The 16,986-nt window shown below is 40.4% G+C and overlaps 1 protein-coding gene across 2 annotated transcripts in view; it reads left to right on the top strand.

Annotated features, from left to right (window-relative positions):
- Positions 1 to 16,986, top strand: part of ECHDC1 (ethylmalonyl-CoA decarboxylase 1) — a 41,253-nt gene that overhangs the window by 19,307 nt on the left and 4,960 nt on the right. The window contains exon 5 of one of the 2 annotated variants that reach the window (XM_065631693.1): positions 10 to 90. The exons of the other annotated variant lie outside the window; for it this stretch is intronic. Coding sequence (XP_065487765.1) covers positions 10 to 90 — 81 coding nt within the window. The remainder of the gene's footprint in view (positions 1 to 9; positions 91 to 16,986) is intronic. 2 annotated transcript variants of the gene reach the window in all.

The raw sequence follows: 16,986 nt of genomic DNA, 5'->3' as shown, positions 1-16,986 counted from the left end.
CTTGTATAGATTGCCTTTGATCAGTGTTGCACTAGTGCAAGGAAAAGCGATTGGAGGAGGAGCAGAACTTACCACAGCATGTGATTTCAGGTAAGATAGACAATTTGAGTAGCTGTCATGTTGGGTTGATGATTTAATGCCTACACCTATGAAATGTGGGGAACTTGAGGTACCACTTCTACCAGGAGTCAGGGCCCCAAATTCAAACGCGCTTGGAAGTGGGCTTTGTCAGCAGACTTCACAGGAAAAAGGTTTGGGTTTCCTGGTAGTAGAGAGGAAAGATTATTTACTGTCAGTTATACAGTTTTGATCACTGTATAAAACAAGTGCAGTAAGGAGCTTTAGCAACTGACTGTGTTGTGGACCAAATGGATTCAAGTTCTCACCCCTGAGTGAGAGGTAGGAGAACTGCAAAATTGTATATCCCCTTATATCTCTTCATGCGGCTGTCACAAGTAAAAATAAATAAATAAAACTCCATTAGTCTGGTATTTTGTGTTCTGTGTTTATTATTTATAACATAATTTTGTGCTGTATGGTTTTTGAAATGAGTTTGAGATGCAGAGGAAAGAAAATGAGGTTCTGTCCTTGGTTTTTTCCGTGCAGGTGCAGGGATTTGCCAGCATGAAACAACTGGTGAAAACCAGAGGGCTTTAATTAAACAGGCTGAATGCAGAACAGGAACTGGGAGAAACTAAAATAATAAAATGTCACTTTATTTAAACAGTTGCTAATGTGCAAACAGCCTACAGATGTAACAGGACAAGCGCTGCACACAGCCTCTCTGAAAATGAGGAGCTTTTAGTGGAGTTTTTATCCAAGAGAAGGAAATGTGCTCTTTAAGTGGACCTCAGTGCCTGAAGTGGGAAAGGGTTTGTCCAGAACACGCTAAAAGTACTTATTCTATATTCAAAATATATTCAATATAGAATATATTCAAAAGTAATACTGATCAAAGCAAACTAGAGCATTACATTGGTGTTCCAGGTATCAGGAACAGGCTTTGGGGAGAGGAGATGGCACCTGCGTTGTCTGAGCCACTGGGGAGCCATCCTCCTTGGCTTTGAAACTAGACGGGGAGCTTTCTTCATCTCTACACAGCACGCGGTGAACTGGAACCCCAGCTCTGACTGAGGCCTCTGAGCACATGCTGTGTTGTAAATGCCGAGTAAACGTGCAGAGAGGTGCCGCATCTGACAGCTGCAGCGCTGACAGGAGGATGCACCAGGGACACGTAGCAGATCTTCCTCTATCTGTGAGTCCTGTTAACAGTGAATCCTGTTATCCCTAAAGAGGAGTTTAGGGAATGTGAACATAATGAAATAGGAATCTTTTGGCTTTCTGAAATATGTACTCTCTACATTTACTTCAGCTATGTTGTTCGACATGCTGTGTAATTATAGTCATTGTCAAGTAGCTCTTATTTGCATGAATTGAGCAGCTGCAATTCCTCTGATGTACTGCCATAATTTTCATAATAACTACAGCTGTTGATCCATCTTCCATTACTTTGTAACACACCCATCCAGTGCAACTAAATAGTAGCAATTCAGGAGCAGCAAATGGGACTTAATTAATAACAACAACAAGATAGAGAAACATACTCTGTGCTGCTATCGCTCCCGAATTTGAGAATTTTAATACTGGGGGACAAAAACTGGGGTTTTTTTGAGGACTATGAGTAGATATTAGTGGAACAGGTATTCTGTCTTGAGTCACTAGATGCCACAAGAGGAACTTGGGAACAGAAATCAAAGAGGTTTGTTTTCTTCCTTGAATAAACTGTTTGGATTTTTTTAAAATTATTTTTTTAAGAACAGAATGAGTGAATTGTGGGCACTTTTAATTATAAATTTTCAAATCTACTTGTGTTTTTCACAGTTACTGCATAAACTACTTGGTATTGGCCTGAAATATTTTCTTATTTTTATCTCTGCCAATTTGTACTACATTAACTACACTCATATTGTTGAAGTGATTCACTTGAACCAAAACGGCTTACATACCTTCTCTGAAATGTGCTGTGGCAGTATGATGCACATCTCTACTGAAGCAGAGGTGCGGACAAATCCAATTTTAAAATAGCTGAGGTGGTTTAAGATATCAGTAGTATCTTGAACCATCTTCCAGTGGCAGTTCTTGTGTTAATTGTCTCTTACTCTCTTTTAAGCCAGCTCATTTAATATTGGATTAGGGAGTGCTTGCATGAACTCTGGCATATTTATTGCTGATGTAAGGACAGTGATGAGAAGTGAAAGCATCTGAGATCTCTCTACTTGTGATCTGGAGGAAGAGGTCTTCTCTAAACATCATCTTAAATCGTAGATGCTTTATGGATTGTTGCAATAGGACTCTCCATAAGAAGCAACATCCTTACAAAGATCATAAACATGTGATTAGAAAAAAAAAAGAAAAATCATTGTCCAGACAAGTGCAAGGTAATTAAAATCCTTTCAGACTTTTTATTATATGAAAATTGGGAAGCTAAGGATTCTGACAATGTAATTATTTTTCTCAATTATTTCTGTAAAACTGAGTGATGTAAAACCATGCAGGTGTGAAATGTATTTGGACAGCCGAGCTTTCTAGTACAGTTTCAAGTAACCCAGACTTTTTTTGAGGTGCCACAGCTGAATATTCTCTCTGAGCCTGTGAAGATGGTTTGTGGGTTCTGCTGCCAAATGTCAGTGTATGTTGCAGTTCTTCATGTCACTGCAGCCATTTCAGTGAAGTGCACAAATGACTGCGGTATTGGATTCAGTGATGCCATTTTACGAACAATTGAAATGAAGTATCTGTTCTGAGTCCCTATGCAGAAACTTGAAGTGTATCTTGTACTTGCACAATGTGTGAAGTTGAGAACTGATTTGGCAGGATTGGTTAAGAAATTTGGACCAGAATTGTAGTGGGTTGTTGGGCAATAAGATAACAGTTAGAAGTGGGGCAGAGACAGTTCGGTAATTAATCTGTTTGTGCAGTTGTCATGAACACAGGAATCTCTGAGCACAGTAGCTGTCCTACCAGGCAATAGCCAAAATAATAAACTTTGAATTCTGAACTGTCATCTTCTATTTCACGTTGGTGCCTTTGAGAAATCTTTCTGGGGCAATGTCTTTTAGACACATCTACAACTTCGAAAATTTGGTCCAACATCACTTGGCGAATGGACTTTCATTGTATCCAGATGCTTCTGAAAAATACAGTCTTTTCCACCCCACCTCCTTTTTCCTCTATAATGCTACTGTGGTCAGAATAGGGGTGTGCCCCTGCCGTGTGAATCACATTTAAAAGGTGATGTCTTCAGGCAGAGGATCAGTGTGCAAAGATGGAAAGCTACCCACTTCTCTTACCATTGACCTCCAAGAGGGCCCATGGGTAGAGGCAGCAGTGTTCTCTTTTCTTTTTTAGAAAATAAATGAATCAACTATAATTTCTTTAGCTGTAGTTGATGTTGCACAGTTAAATCACAAAGGGCTAGTTTCATTACTCTTGTTAGTGCTGAGCAGTATCCTACTTCATAAAAAGCATTATTGATTTAAAGAGGTATTTGCTTTCTGAGCAGACATCTGCCCTGTAGGAATGGCAGAATCAAGCTTTTAACAAGGGCAGAAGCTTATGCTTGTAATTCTGCATCAATATCGAATTTGCCTGGCTGAATTTTAATTAAATGTTTTCTATATTTTTCTGAAATATGTAGACATGCTTAGTATTACATTTTAAGATATTAGGCATGTTCCATAAAATGCCTAATAAGAGATACAATGAAATGCACTCTTATTAAATAGCTTTTGTTGTGTGTGTTCTTGTGATGACTTGTGTTTATTTACTTTTACAAGCATGAATTCACTGCATGAAATGTAATTTATACGAAATGAAAGGAGCAAAAGGTAACATAACCACTACGTAGATGTAGGCCCACTGTGATTGACTTTTCAGTTGTTGCTCCTTTAAAAAAAGCAGAGGCGAGGGGGAAGCTGTAAAGACATTAGTATTCTACAGCAATCTTTTCCAATAATAGATTTCAGAATATCAGAGCACAGCACACTAGTTCCTTTGGAAATATTTTGCTATATGCAAGGATTTTGGCTTTTAGTTTTCTCAGGAGGAGATTTTAGGTACACAAGATGCTGCTGTTTGAAATAAGGGTGCCTCAGTACACAGTAGCCCTTTTCACTGAGCAGAGCATGATATGAATGTAACGGAATGGGGCTCACATCACATATTCATGAATTCCTGCAAAGTCCAGGCTGACAAAGCACTTTTCATTAGATCTGACTCTGTAACATTGCTTCTCATCAGGAGAAGAATCAATAGCCAGATCTGAGAGCGGGTTCTCACAGCTTCAGGTGCCTGCTGTATGCTGTAGATCACCTTTTTAAAAACTATATAAAATTTTCCTCCCTAAATATATATGTTTGTATGTATATATATGTAAAATCGCCTGTAAATCAGTGGCAATTTTAGAATTCCATTGCAGTCATGCATCAGTTCACATTTTTAGAGCCCTGGGAGGTTCATTAGTACAATTTTCTGATGAATTTTTAGAAGTTTCACATTACCTGCCTTTAAGAAGGCTGTTCTTAATTTTGACCTGGCGCACTTGACTTCTGGTTAAGTAATCACAGCACTGCTAGAAATGGACTTGAGAGCTTGTATTTTTGGGCTTGTGTTTATGGACTGGTATTGTTTTTTGTCTTGTTACCAGTTTCCATTTGGGTTTGAATTTCATATGTTTAAAACCCTCCAGGCAGAGGATTTTTTACATAATCTGCAGTTCACATTTACCACTGTTTGATTTTGCTGAAAATGTAAATGACAGCAGCAAAGTATGAATTTAAGTGGAAGCTTTCTTTCTGAGGTTGTCTTTTTGTAGGGGTTTACTTCATTCTGAGTTTGGTGTGCTTTTGTGGGGTTTTATTTTTGTGGGGTTTGTTTTGTTTTGTTTGGTGTGTGTTTTTTGTTTGTGGTTTTTTGGTTTGTGTTTTTTTTTTTTTTTTTCTCCTTGGGAGGCCAAACCATCTTATCCTAGGTGAATGAGATTTTTGTTATCAGCTAACGTGTACATTTTAGACCACTTCTACCATGCAATCTTATATCCTTTCTGTTGAACGTACCTATCTGCAGCTGATTTATTGCTGCACAGTAATAATAAACAGCGATAGCCCAGAAAATGGAAAACTTAGATAAGGCAGATTTTAGGGAAGGCAGACTGGCACCCATGCTGATTGTTGCTGGGACACTTGAGTGTCAATACACTGCAGGGAAGCATTTGAAGTTCAAGGGGAATTCGTTTCAGAGGAGTATAAATGCACTGAAATTGTCCATTATACTTGCATCTGTGAAGTGACTAATCCCTAGTTTAGATAAACTGCCTGCAAGTATTTGACGCTCCAGTCCTGATCCTCCCTACCAAGGTAATATTTTTTTTTTTTCTTTTTGTAAATACATATTCTGATAGTTCTGCAAGTTGGTTAATGTGAAGTCTGAGAAGCACTTATATATTCCAGTCTGCTAATTCTGAGGTGGGATTATGTTGAGCTGTGATTTCATGAGGACAAGCTGCCTGAGCAGCTCACCTTGATATGGGAGAAGAATGTCCCTGCTGCCCATTCCCAGCTCACTGCTTATCTCTGGTTTGCCAAGCACAAGTGAAGATGCTTGTGTGAGTCAATTATCTCATGAAAAAGCAACAGAAGGGCTGGATATTTCCTGTTCTTACAGTGAGTTAAAGTAGTTTGTAAAAGGAAGTAGTAGTGGCTAGAGCCAAGGCAGAGGAGGGAGGAACTCAGCCTCTTGGAGACAATGACAGAGAACAGGAGGGGATGGGAATACAATCTTCTCCTTTTGGCTCTAGAGAGCAGTTAGAAAGCCTCAGTTTCCCCTGAAGCTGCGGCTTTCAACTGCCTAACTGCATTGGATCAGCTTCCAGAGAATGTTTGCCAGAGTCCTGGTTATTTATCTCATTTTTCAGCCTTGTCACATGCTATTGAAGGATTACAAAAACAAGAACTCGTCTTCTCTTTAACTGTCCAGGTAGCAATATAGTTAACATTGTAGATATTGGAAGGGTAATCATCCACACTGGAGTTACTGATCATTGAAATGACCAAATGTTCCCCAAATGACTCTGTTTCCCTGGTGTAAGCATGTGTTGCTGTGTGGATCTCAACCTGCTTTGATTGTAAACATTGCCTTCACAATTACAACTTCCAGTCTTACCCTTCACCTGCTGCTTCTCACTCCCCCTTTAATCCAAAGCAACCATAAATCCTGGTGAAGATTTGGAGCCCTTCTGGCTGGACCTCTATATTTCTGTTCCTACTAGGCTTATCCGAAATTGTGTGGGGAAAAAAAAAGACTGCAAACTGTTTGAACCTGTAAACCTCGGTTGCTTCACCTTCCTACATCTTCCTGGATTCTGTAGTTAGTAAGAAATTAATTGCTACTGCTGTAACTCAACAGTCACAGTAAGAATAAATCAAATTATAAATTCTTATGTTAAATAAATTCCTATTGTGCCTAAACTGTTGTATGTTTAAGCACTTCTAGAGTATCCATGGTCTATTACTAGGTATTATCCTCCAGTTTTGTTTTGTGTGCTGATGTATTCATATTCATAAACAAAAGGCAAATATATAGACTGAGAAAAATCAATAGTTACAACTGCCTATGTGAAAGAGAGAAAGATTGTAAATAAAAATATACAGGGGAAATGATACTTGTGATGATAAGATAATTGGTCACACTCTTAAGCATGTTTGTGGAGGATCTGTTACAGTTTGCTAAAAATGTGTCTTTTTCTTGTCCAGATGGTCTGAACATACCATCGGTTAGTGATCTGAAGCTGGCTTTAGTTCCCCATCAACATAACTAGTGTGTTATAGTTAAAAAGTAAAGGGGTGAAGCAGCTGAGTTACCATTTTAACGTAGAATTTGAATGTTAAATTTTCCTTCCCATTTACGCCTCTTTTTGAGGTATGTCGTTGTGGGCCTTCTTGCCCTCTGCCCTTCTTTCCCAGCCCTATTCCCTCTGAAAAAGAAACAACAACAAAAAGGCGCTCTGAAATCATATGTCTTATCTGGAAAACCTAGAACTTAGGTAACAGCCGCTGTGTTAATTAAAACCAAACAGACAAACAATCAAAAAAAAAACCCCACAACAACAAAACCAAACAAAAAAAAACCTCAGCATTTTTTACTTAAGATCATTAACCTGGTATTCTGCCAAAACGGCAACGTTTTATCATCTCATCACCAGAGCTTTCAAATATAAGTGTATGATCTCTCTTAGCTTTAGTCAGAAATTGTTGTGTAGGATGTGCAGATGCAGCATCAGTAGCACTGCACGCAGAGAAGCTGAATTTCAAAGTGTGTCTTGTTACCCGAGGTCTTGCAAAGGATTGTTAGCATGATGTTGTGATGTATTTTAAATCCTTTAATGCTGTGCATTGCAGAAATGTGATATATCAAATCCCTCATAAAGTATTAGAGCGACTCGAACCTGGCATCTCTTAGGGCCAATGTCAAGAAATGGTTTTGCTTTCCAGTCGGCTGAGTTCAGGCGAACGAGGTGATCTTTGCCTTTTTGACATCTTAGATGCCAAACTCTGAGCCAGGGTGTTGGGAAACTCCCCCTCCCCTTTCTATGTCAACAGCAGAGATGAGCAAGGAATATGACTGCGATGCTCCTGCTTTAAGAGACTCTGGAATTCAGTCCAGGAGAATTTTGTTCTGTTTTCTTTGGTCTTGATGAACATATATGATGAAAATAAAGATGTGGGAAACTGGGGTTATAAACAGTGGTGTACATGCTGCACAAAAGTGTGCACATAATTTTTAAAATACCATATTTTCAATTTGAAAGCAAGCTCCAGTGTACTTTTTTGATTTCTAGATGAATACTGGCATTCAAATTTGACTCAAAATTTCAATTATCAAACACCTTTACCTCCAAGTGGTCTTTTTTTCATTGAAGAATCTGGTAAAATATCACTGGATCTTTTCTAATGGAAATTTTTGCTTTAGTCTAAAAGGCATATCTGTTATTGAAAATGTTTGCTTGGATGAAATCCAAATAGCTGTAGTTCCTTTTTGGTAGGAAAGATGCATGTAACATTTTAGATTCCCAGCATGAGTAATTCTTATGTGAGCATTATTTTGGCATTCACTCACTTGTGTATTGAGACTTTGGCAGGCTGTAAGGAACAGCTAAAACCTGCTTCGTGGGTAAGACCCGAGTCCTGTGGCAAGATGAGAACTGCACTGGGAATAATTGTGTGGGAGCTGAGGTTGCTGTGGGCCTGTGACTGGGACCTATTGACACCGGGGTAATATGAATGAATGAATAGCTGGGAATTAGAAGAGGAGGAGAGTGTTAGTAAGACATCGGTCATTGGCAGGGGAGGAAAAGGGGGTGGTGCCGTGTGGGTCACTGTTGTACAACTGCGGGGAAAAAGGAGGATACGGGCACTGTTATACATTTGGAATGACGGGGCTCCAGTCCCACTTCATGGTTCTGGTGATTCATGCCATTTTCAGAGTTTATACTGCACGCTTCAGGGGAATTACAGCTCCCCAATATCTGTTTTATTCTTTTGATTCTGTGTGATCTTAAATTGTTGTATGAGCTTTGTGTGCATTGGTAAGCCTTTGTAAAGCCGTGCTGCTCCTTGCCCGTGTGCACACGGGGTGCTGTCAGATCAGAGGCAGCACCCATGGACTGGGGATTCTTTATCAGTAACAGTGTAATTGTAAAAAATCTTTGTCTTTCTCACTTAGAAAAGGCCTTTTAACTTTTTCTGCTGTTTTCTGGGTCTCCTCAGCTCACCTGAATGCTCAGAGTGGAGGCGAGGGAATGGTGTGTGGCTCACACAGCTCTTACCTGGTATCACAGGATACAAAGGGGCCACACGATGCCTTGCATGACAGCAGTGGGGGGGCTGCACAAGCCCCCTGGCCAGCCCTCTCCCCAGCCCCCTGTGCGGTGCTGCCCACCTCCTGGCACCCCCAGCCCCCCATGCCGGGGTGGTGCCCTCGGCTGTGGGACACCCCTGTGGGCATCATATGTGGACCTCAAGAAGTATCAGCCTGGGAAATGCAGTGGATTCATTTTGTGGTTTGGCCAAATAATTTTCTTTCTTGTCAGTTTGTTGAAAAATGACCGGAGGTGGCGGGTGCGGGGGGGAAAGAAGAAAAAAAAGGCTTGTCTTTTTTTGATACTGCTTGTGGAGTTTTAATCAGTCATGCTTTTTTGGGCCTGTGATCTGTCATCTAATTCAGTTTTTCATTCCTGTTACAGAAAAAGTATTTTTTAACTTCCAATATTCAGCTTCATTTATCCCTTTTAGAAGAAATGTAGCTTTTTATAGCATGCTTTTCTCTCTCTGGCTTCTGCGAAGCCACAGGCGAGAAAGTGTCAAGCCTGAGGTAAAAAATTAGATTTAAAATCCCTAATCCAGGTCTGCTGGGTGAGTCTTTATCCCTAGCTGACTTGTGGGAGATTCTGGTCCAGCAAGAGATTGGAGGAGCTGTGTGTGTGTGGATGGCAGCCAGCATCACCTGCAGGAGACTTTTGAAGGGCCATACCTCCGTTGTCTGGTTTGAGGCTGCCCTGCTCCCCTTGCAGGGTATTAGCACCAGCTTCTTTCGTTGTGTTTCTTTCCTTTCATAATCCCTCCCTCAAATTAACAGTCTTGCTTGGCCTTCTTTTAGCCACTCTCTTTTGATCAGGGAAGTGCTTAAGAAATAAACCCTTTCTCACTTCTCTGGTTGTTCTTACACAATCATGTCTGGGTCTTGCTGGACCATAGAGTGCTCTGCTGCTTTACCATATTCCTTTTTGCTGCTCGTAGACATTTTCTTAATTTTTCTCAGTGCAGGTTTTGCTATGGATGAGATGCTGGTTTTTTGGGGCACGCAGATTTCTGTATCTGCCTGTTATAATTTAACTCCCATTATCCAGCAGATCTCTTTCTAATAACAATATTGGTTTTGTGTTTCTTCCCCAGAGTGGCTTCCTTTGAAACTGGTAGTCCTGCAGACTCTTTGAGTTGACCCTGTTCCTTTCAGAGGCTCATCTTCCATTGAATGTTTGAACATTTGGGCAATAAATTGTGGAGTTGTCCACAGCTGATGTCTATTTAGCAGTTTCTGCTCTGATGTGCCTGTGTTCCATCTCTGCCTCCAACTCTTCTCTTGTTACTTCATCTTCCCCTTTTTTGATCTAGGACTCCAATTTTCAGAATTTTAGCATCAAGCAAATGTTTTGTGTCTTTAGGTGAAAATATGACTTTATCATTCTTTGTTCTGCATTTCATTTGACTCTGGGTGATATGAAAAAGCAGGACAGAGTCACATTATAAATGGTTATTTTAAGTTTTCCTTTGAAGAGTGCATTTCTCATTGTTTAGGTCCCCTCTGAGAAGTGTCCTGGGGTTTCCCAGCCAACCCAGAAGAACAGTAACTCTTGTTCGAGAAAATACATCTGTAATTAGGGTCTGGTTTTGGATTGTGTTTTGACCTTGATTCTTAGGGCTCCATAAAATGCATTGGAAAATCTGACAGGAAAGCAGAAAGTCAGGTGGTAAAGGCAACAGGCCGGGGAGACTTGAGATGTTTTTCCTAGAGTACTTTATGTAAACCTTGATTCTTATTTTGTTGTGAGTGGGGCGAAAATGGATGCATGGAGAGTGTTACAAAATAACTCAGTAACTATAAATAAAATTCCATATAATCTCTCAGGCAATTTGAAAAGAGCTGTGAGAAAAGAGAGCTCTCATGTTGGTGAGATTTCTTAGGCTGGCATCAAACCTACTCCTTTGACACTGAGTTTTAAAGCATGCCTAGAACACACTGTACTTGGGAGGCTCAGTAGGTTTATTTTATTTTGTTTCTTGAGTATCAATTTATTTAAACCTCAAGTGAAGAAAGTGTATTGTTTTGGTTTTATTTAATCACTGAAAGCCTTTCAGAGGTCTGCTTTCTGATGGGTTGATAGTGGCTGGACCTGCTGCTTTCCATTGCATTCCTATAGTAAAGGTTACAGATTAAAGCTCATAACCAGGAGAGATCATTAATGTGCAGAGTCTTCTCTTACCCTATTGAAATTTAGGATTGCAGAGCCGCTTCATGCGATTGTATCGAAGACATGCACAAGGTTAGTTTCCCCAAACTCCCTTAAACCATTTTGTCTTCATTTTTATATTCTTTAATTGTTACCATTTAGGCATCTCTCAAGTGAATATTTGTGACTAAAAGATTTTCAGAAAGAGCAGAGATTTTGGGGGTTGTTTTTATGATGCTGGTCTGCACAAACAATCTCTAAAAGCATGTGGGACAAATCCTTAGTTTTATTTGGTTTACAGTATTTTCACTTTGGAATTCTCACTTCGTGTTGCCAGAGCTCTGAAGCAGCAATTGCTGTAGTGACTAATGGTTTTATTCTTTCTTTGCATAGGGCAGAAACATGAGAAGCTCTTCATGAGAGAGAAAATATGAGAGAGGAGCAGGGGAATTAATACTAGCAAGCTGTGCTGGGAAAGCACAGAGCAGTCATGGCTGGCCGATATCCACTGCATTGTTATAGTTTGAGAATCTGCTAAATATTAATATAATTAGCAAGGAGTTATTTATTAAATATATAATTGAGGCTTTTTGATTTTTTTTAAAGCACATCCAATTAATCAAATGAGATTGAAAGATAAGTGGAGTTATGACTAACACTTCTCAGGATGAATCGACTTCTTAATATTTTCAGAGAATTAGGGATTTTTTTGGTGATAGAGGGTGTAGTAAGATAGCTGGATTTCAGAAAAATCTTTAGCTGTTTTGTCTAGATAATCCATTTACAGAGTACCTAGGTAATTATTTGATGGTGTAGTGATGAAGAGACTGATGAGACACTGCACTGCATAGACAGAGAGAGATTAATTAGTCCCAACGTGCTTTTTGGAGGAGACTGTCTTATTCTTAAGGGTCTATTTCTAAAAGCATCTGTCAGGAAAATTCAAGTAAAGCCTGGAAACTGCTCATCAGCAGCATTGCTGACTAGCTAAATTATTTTAGCATAGTACTGCGTATTTTTTCTGCAGAATATTCTTCCCACAGTACTTTGCTGCTTCAAAATTCATTTTTTATTGCAAAAATGACTGGTTAATGGAGTTGTTTGTTTTAAAGTGAGTTTCTGTAATAACCATGGAAGGCTTATGTGTTGGAATATTGAACAAGTCTTGAAATAGGTTTTTTTAATTAAAAATAAAACCCCGTACACTCTGCAATTAAATACTACTGGAAGTACTCCTAGCTTTCCCAGTAAGATTTATGGTCCTAAGAATATTTTGAGAGACTGAATACTTATGCAGGTTGTCACTATTAGAACACAATGTTGTCATGCAAGTAATTGTCAGTATTTAGGTTTCCACGCAAAGTCTCTGCAGGCACAAACTGCAGCCTTAACGTTAGTCAGTACTCCTAATTTCAGGCTTTCTGTGGCTTTGTGAAGATGTCAAGGCAGTGGTTCATATTCAGGTCATGTTTTAAAGGCTATACTTAGAAATTACTTTGGTTGTTAAAAGATTCTGGAGAAGGCAGGGATGAGTTTTGTAGCAAATTGCCAAGGAGCAACAGTCCAGCTTTCAGGGCCGCCACTTGCCAGGGCAAGACCCCCTGGTGCCCCTGGCTGAGCCAAGGAACTGGCTGTCTGCGTTTGCACCAAAGGGGCTGGAGGCATCAGAGGAGACCAGCAGGACTTGTGGTTTTGGGCAGGGCAGGTGCTCCCAGCACGTGCTGCAGCCACCGATCATTGGTTTGCTCAGCCCTTTCGTTGGCTGAAGACCCTTTCACAAGCTTCCATCTCTTCAGGCACAGATGGACCTTGACTTTCATGTGCCATGATAGACAGTGTAGGAGATCACAGCTATTCAGATCCTATAGTTGTACTGAACCCTAGATGCCTATAGTAAGGCTTTTTGCCTCCAATGGAAGATTCACTGTGACTTCTCTCTGTTATAGAAATGCTTCCTCATTGAACTACCCGCTTCTACCTCATCTGAACAGTTAATATGTTTCAGATGTCCACTTTAAAGCTTTTTTTTTTTTTTTTCCCCCAAAGCCAGAGATGTGGTATGCTGCCTAGAAGATATTACTTGATTTATGTGATGCACTGGACCAACCTGAAATAAAGGACTTCTGTTTAATCACAAATCGGGGCTTTTGTGGTACAGATAAAGGAACGGATAGTTTAGTTCTTACTCTGATGATATAAATTCAACAATCAAAACTCTACCCTGATTTGTTTTAACTTATTCTAACACCCCAGCTGACTAAAAATATCTCATCTACTGCATGTGTTCAGCAGCACTTTCTGTGTAAGAGCAGCATTTTTATTTTTTTGGTGGGTTTTACATGCATCAGCACAAGGAGAAGGAAGATTAGATGACCTGTATAACTCTCTATCTGCTGCCCAAGTCATAGTCACTTGTTGCAAGAACCCACCACCAGTACTGGGATGTCCTGTGCCCCTTGGGATGCTGAAGAAGTGTAAGAGTGAGACTATGAGGTGCAACGTGCAGGTGAAGTGATGGGGCAGGGACTGTATTTTGAGTATTGAGAAGGTGCAGAAGGAGGACAGGGAAGAAGTGGACAACACACTCTGACTTTTTTGCTCACTTCAGGTCCGGCATGGATTTGAGAGCTGCTGCTGTGGTAGATGATCCTGGTAGCACTTGCCAAGCAAAGTTACAGAATCCTAAATTAGCTACACCTGAGCTTGTGTCACTTGTAAGCAAAGTCGTCAAATTTTCATGCCCACCTGGCAAAACACATTCTATTTGCATGATGAACACTATCCACAGATAATGTCATACCTGACCTGTAACAAATTCTTGAACTTGCACTCCCCAGCAGCATGTATTTAAAAAACAACTGTTTTGGCCACATGTCAGCATAGCACGGCTGCTACTTAATTTAGCAAGAGTTAATTAAGCTGATATGTTGATGAGTGCATGAGAAGAACATACGTGCTGGAGAAAGCATATGACTGGATTGTACATCAACTTTGTTCTTCTGTTGTTTGCTGGTTAAAACAGATGTTTGGCCTTTGATAGCTTGCTTTCTGTTATCATTTTCATGGTGCTTTTCTTTTTTCTTTAATGTCTCTCTGTGTAAAATAGTTGCGTGTGTGGTTTTGATGGTTGGTTTGAAGCCTTTGTCACCAATACTATGTTCTTGAGTCAGCCAAGATGCAGGTGTGGCTGACTGTGACTGCTGGTTTCATGTATCTGGATGTCTTACATCTCTGTTTTGCAAAAACATCTAGTTGTATATGTAATTTTCTTATTATTTCAATAACTCTTGCTCTACAGCATATTAAAATTATGGATGTCTTTTAAAAAACCTTTGACTCTGCTTTTTGTGTATTTTTCCACTTTGTGTTGATTCAGTCACCTCATAGATAGTTTTACTAAAACGTATAGGAGTTAGCAGATTTGGTGAGGAAACTTCCTATGATGCAAGGCATAAGCTTTGCTTGTTACTTATGTCGATTGGTGGTTTGAGAGGCCTAAGTGTCTGTGGGGGGAGATGAAAGTCATCTCCTGCAGCTCTGGCTGCCCTCTCAGCATGGCCGTAGCTGAGAACCAGGTGCCACAGGATGGTGGTGCCGGTGCCTCTCCCCATGGTGTGCCAGTCTCACGCCAGCTACACGGAGAAGGTTGGAAGTCAGGAGCTGTGTCCTTACCTGACACTGGGAGTCAAACAGGGATGGGAACAAAATCCAGATTGCTGATGACACATTTAACATTTAGGCATCCTTGTTGTTTCCACCGTGGGTTTCAGAAGCATAGTAGGAGGAGCTTTTAAAATGTATAAAATAGAGGATGGTATTTATCCCTCTCCAGTAAACTTAATTAGTGCCTTTGTCATGTTGGAATGTTGAATATAGTTCAAAGCCCGAAGTCCAGGCAATGATGAGGTAAGGGCCAGCACAAACCTTAATATAATCTTAATTCTGCCCAAGGAGCTGATTATACCTGTTGAAACAGTTCAGTAACAGGAGTACTATAAAAAGCAGGTATGAAAACCTGAGAAAATACGTTTTTGTTTGCATTTTGAGCTTTCATTGTATATGCTCCAGCTTCAAGTAGCTGGGAAATACTTCAGCAAAGGCAAGCATAGCTGTTAGCAAGCGTCACCTTTGAGGAAGCAAGTGTACCTGTTTAAGGATGGAATTTGTTACGTTGCCTTGCCAATGGCAAACAAGGTTTGCGTTGCCAATGATGTGACGTGGCAGTCAGTAGTTTGTGGGTGCAGTGAGATGTCACGGAGTGAAGGAATCCTCCCATCAAAGGTGGAGGGTTTGTAACATTTAGCAGATCTGAGAACATTTTAGCATGTAGAGCACGAACATTTGCTGTAGCTCTTGTTTGCTTTAGATGACTAACCCAAAATCGGATGTGACCCATGGTGGCTGTGCTTTCTTCCTAGGAGTGTTGTAGTGCTTGTAACATGGAAATATAATGTCCTTAAAGGTGGTTCCAGCTGCGCTTTGGTGCTTATATTACCTTACTCTCTTCTTTCCAATTTAAGTTACAAAGATTTTGCTAACCTTCACATTTCTGAAGGATGCTTCTCTGCTTGTTAAGGTCTTTAGTTACTTTGTTACATTAATTACATTTAATATTGTTTCAGCATTGTCATGGCAATAGATTTTCTTCTTTTTTTAGGACAGGGAAGGCATGTATCCAGGAGCTTAATGGTATGACCTTCCCCTGGGATACAGGAGACCCAGTTTTTAATTCCCTTGACCAGGGAGACAAGAACAGGCATACTGAGTCAAATTGAGGTTTACTTTGTATTGATCTACTATTCTGGCTCAGGCGGGGCCAGTAGTAGGTGAATAAGGTGTAAACAGCTCAGGAATAGAACGATACTTCTGTCTTTTCAGCTTTTTGATGTCTGCCTCTTTATGTTTAATAATACTTAGTGTACTTTCCTACATAAATTCATCTAATGGGACATCACATCTGTCATGTCTCGGAAGGCCGAGTAATTCCTTTCATAAAATAAAAAGGGAAATGTTTATGCGAGGCTGCAGCTGGTGATGTTCAGAGGCTGATCCCAGCCTAGCTTGGCAGCAGCATATGCCTCTTCAGATCTGAGCTCAGGTCTCAGTTGCTTCCTTGAGCATGGGGACTTGAAGTGAGTGGTGTACCTAACGGAAACTGTGATGGGTGGTTTCTGTAAGAAATGGTGTGACTTCAGGAGAGGATTCATAGTTGAAAGGGCTGAAAAAACACAGATACCTTTCTTAAGCCTGAAGGAAATCCAAGACTACCTTTACACCTTCTCCTGACCAGCACTTATCTCTCTGTGGAGCTTGTTCAAAAGAGCATTGTAGGGAGAGGTGAATCCCAATGAGATCATGGAAGTTGCAGCCTCACAGTCTCTCTATGGCTGTAGCCGTCCATCATTTGTTTTCCTTTCGTCATGTTTGGTTCCATTATCTCAGAGGGAGGTGGAGACTCTGCAGGATAACAAAGCCTTCCCAACACACTAAATGTTTTCAACTTTTTTTCTTGTTGACGCTGATGGATCAGCTGTTCTAATATAAAATTTTACTTCCCATATGAACTTTGGAGTGTGTTGACCCAGCTTCCTAGCTGAGTCCATACGTTGCCCTCAGGATGTCTGGAACTGTCCTTAAGGCTTGAACCCAGGTGCTTGGGACAGTCTTGGGTTCAAGAAACACAACATTGTCTTGCTGACCTGTCGTGGCTCTTAGGAGGCTGCCTACAGATTGTCTCTAGCATCAGATGCCTAGCTGTGTATGGCTGCTGTTTTAATACTTCATATCACCCAGCATGGCTAGAATTAAACCCTTAATAATGTTTTCATTATTGCTTTCCCAGTGGGACACTGGGTGTCAGCAATTTGCAAAGTAAGCTGAGCCCGTAAAGGAGTTTTGGAATACTTGCAGAGTCTTCCTTGTGG

This window comes from Caloenas nicobarica, chromosome 3 (genome assembly GCF_036013445.1).
Source record: "Caloenas nicobarica isolate bCalNic1 chromosome 3, bCalNic1.hap1, whole genome shotgun sequence".
In the NCBI taxonomy this organism is placed as follows: Eukaryota; Metazoa; Chordata; class Aves; order Columbiformes; family Columbidae; genus Caloenas; species Caloenas nicobarica.
The sequence above is the reverse complement of the archived record's forward strand: the minus strand, read 5'-3'. Positions and strand labels throughout refer to the sequence as shown.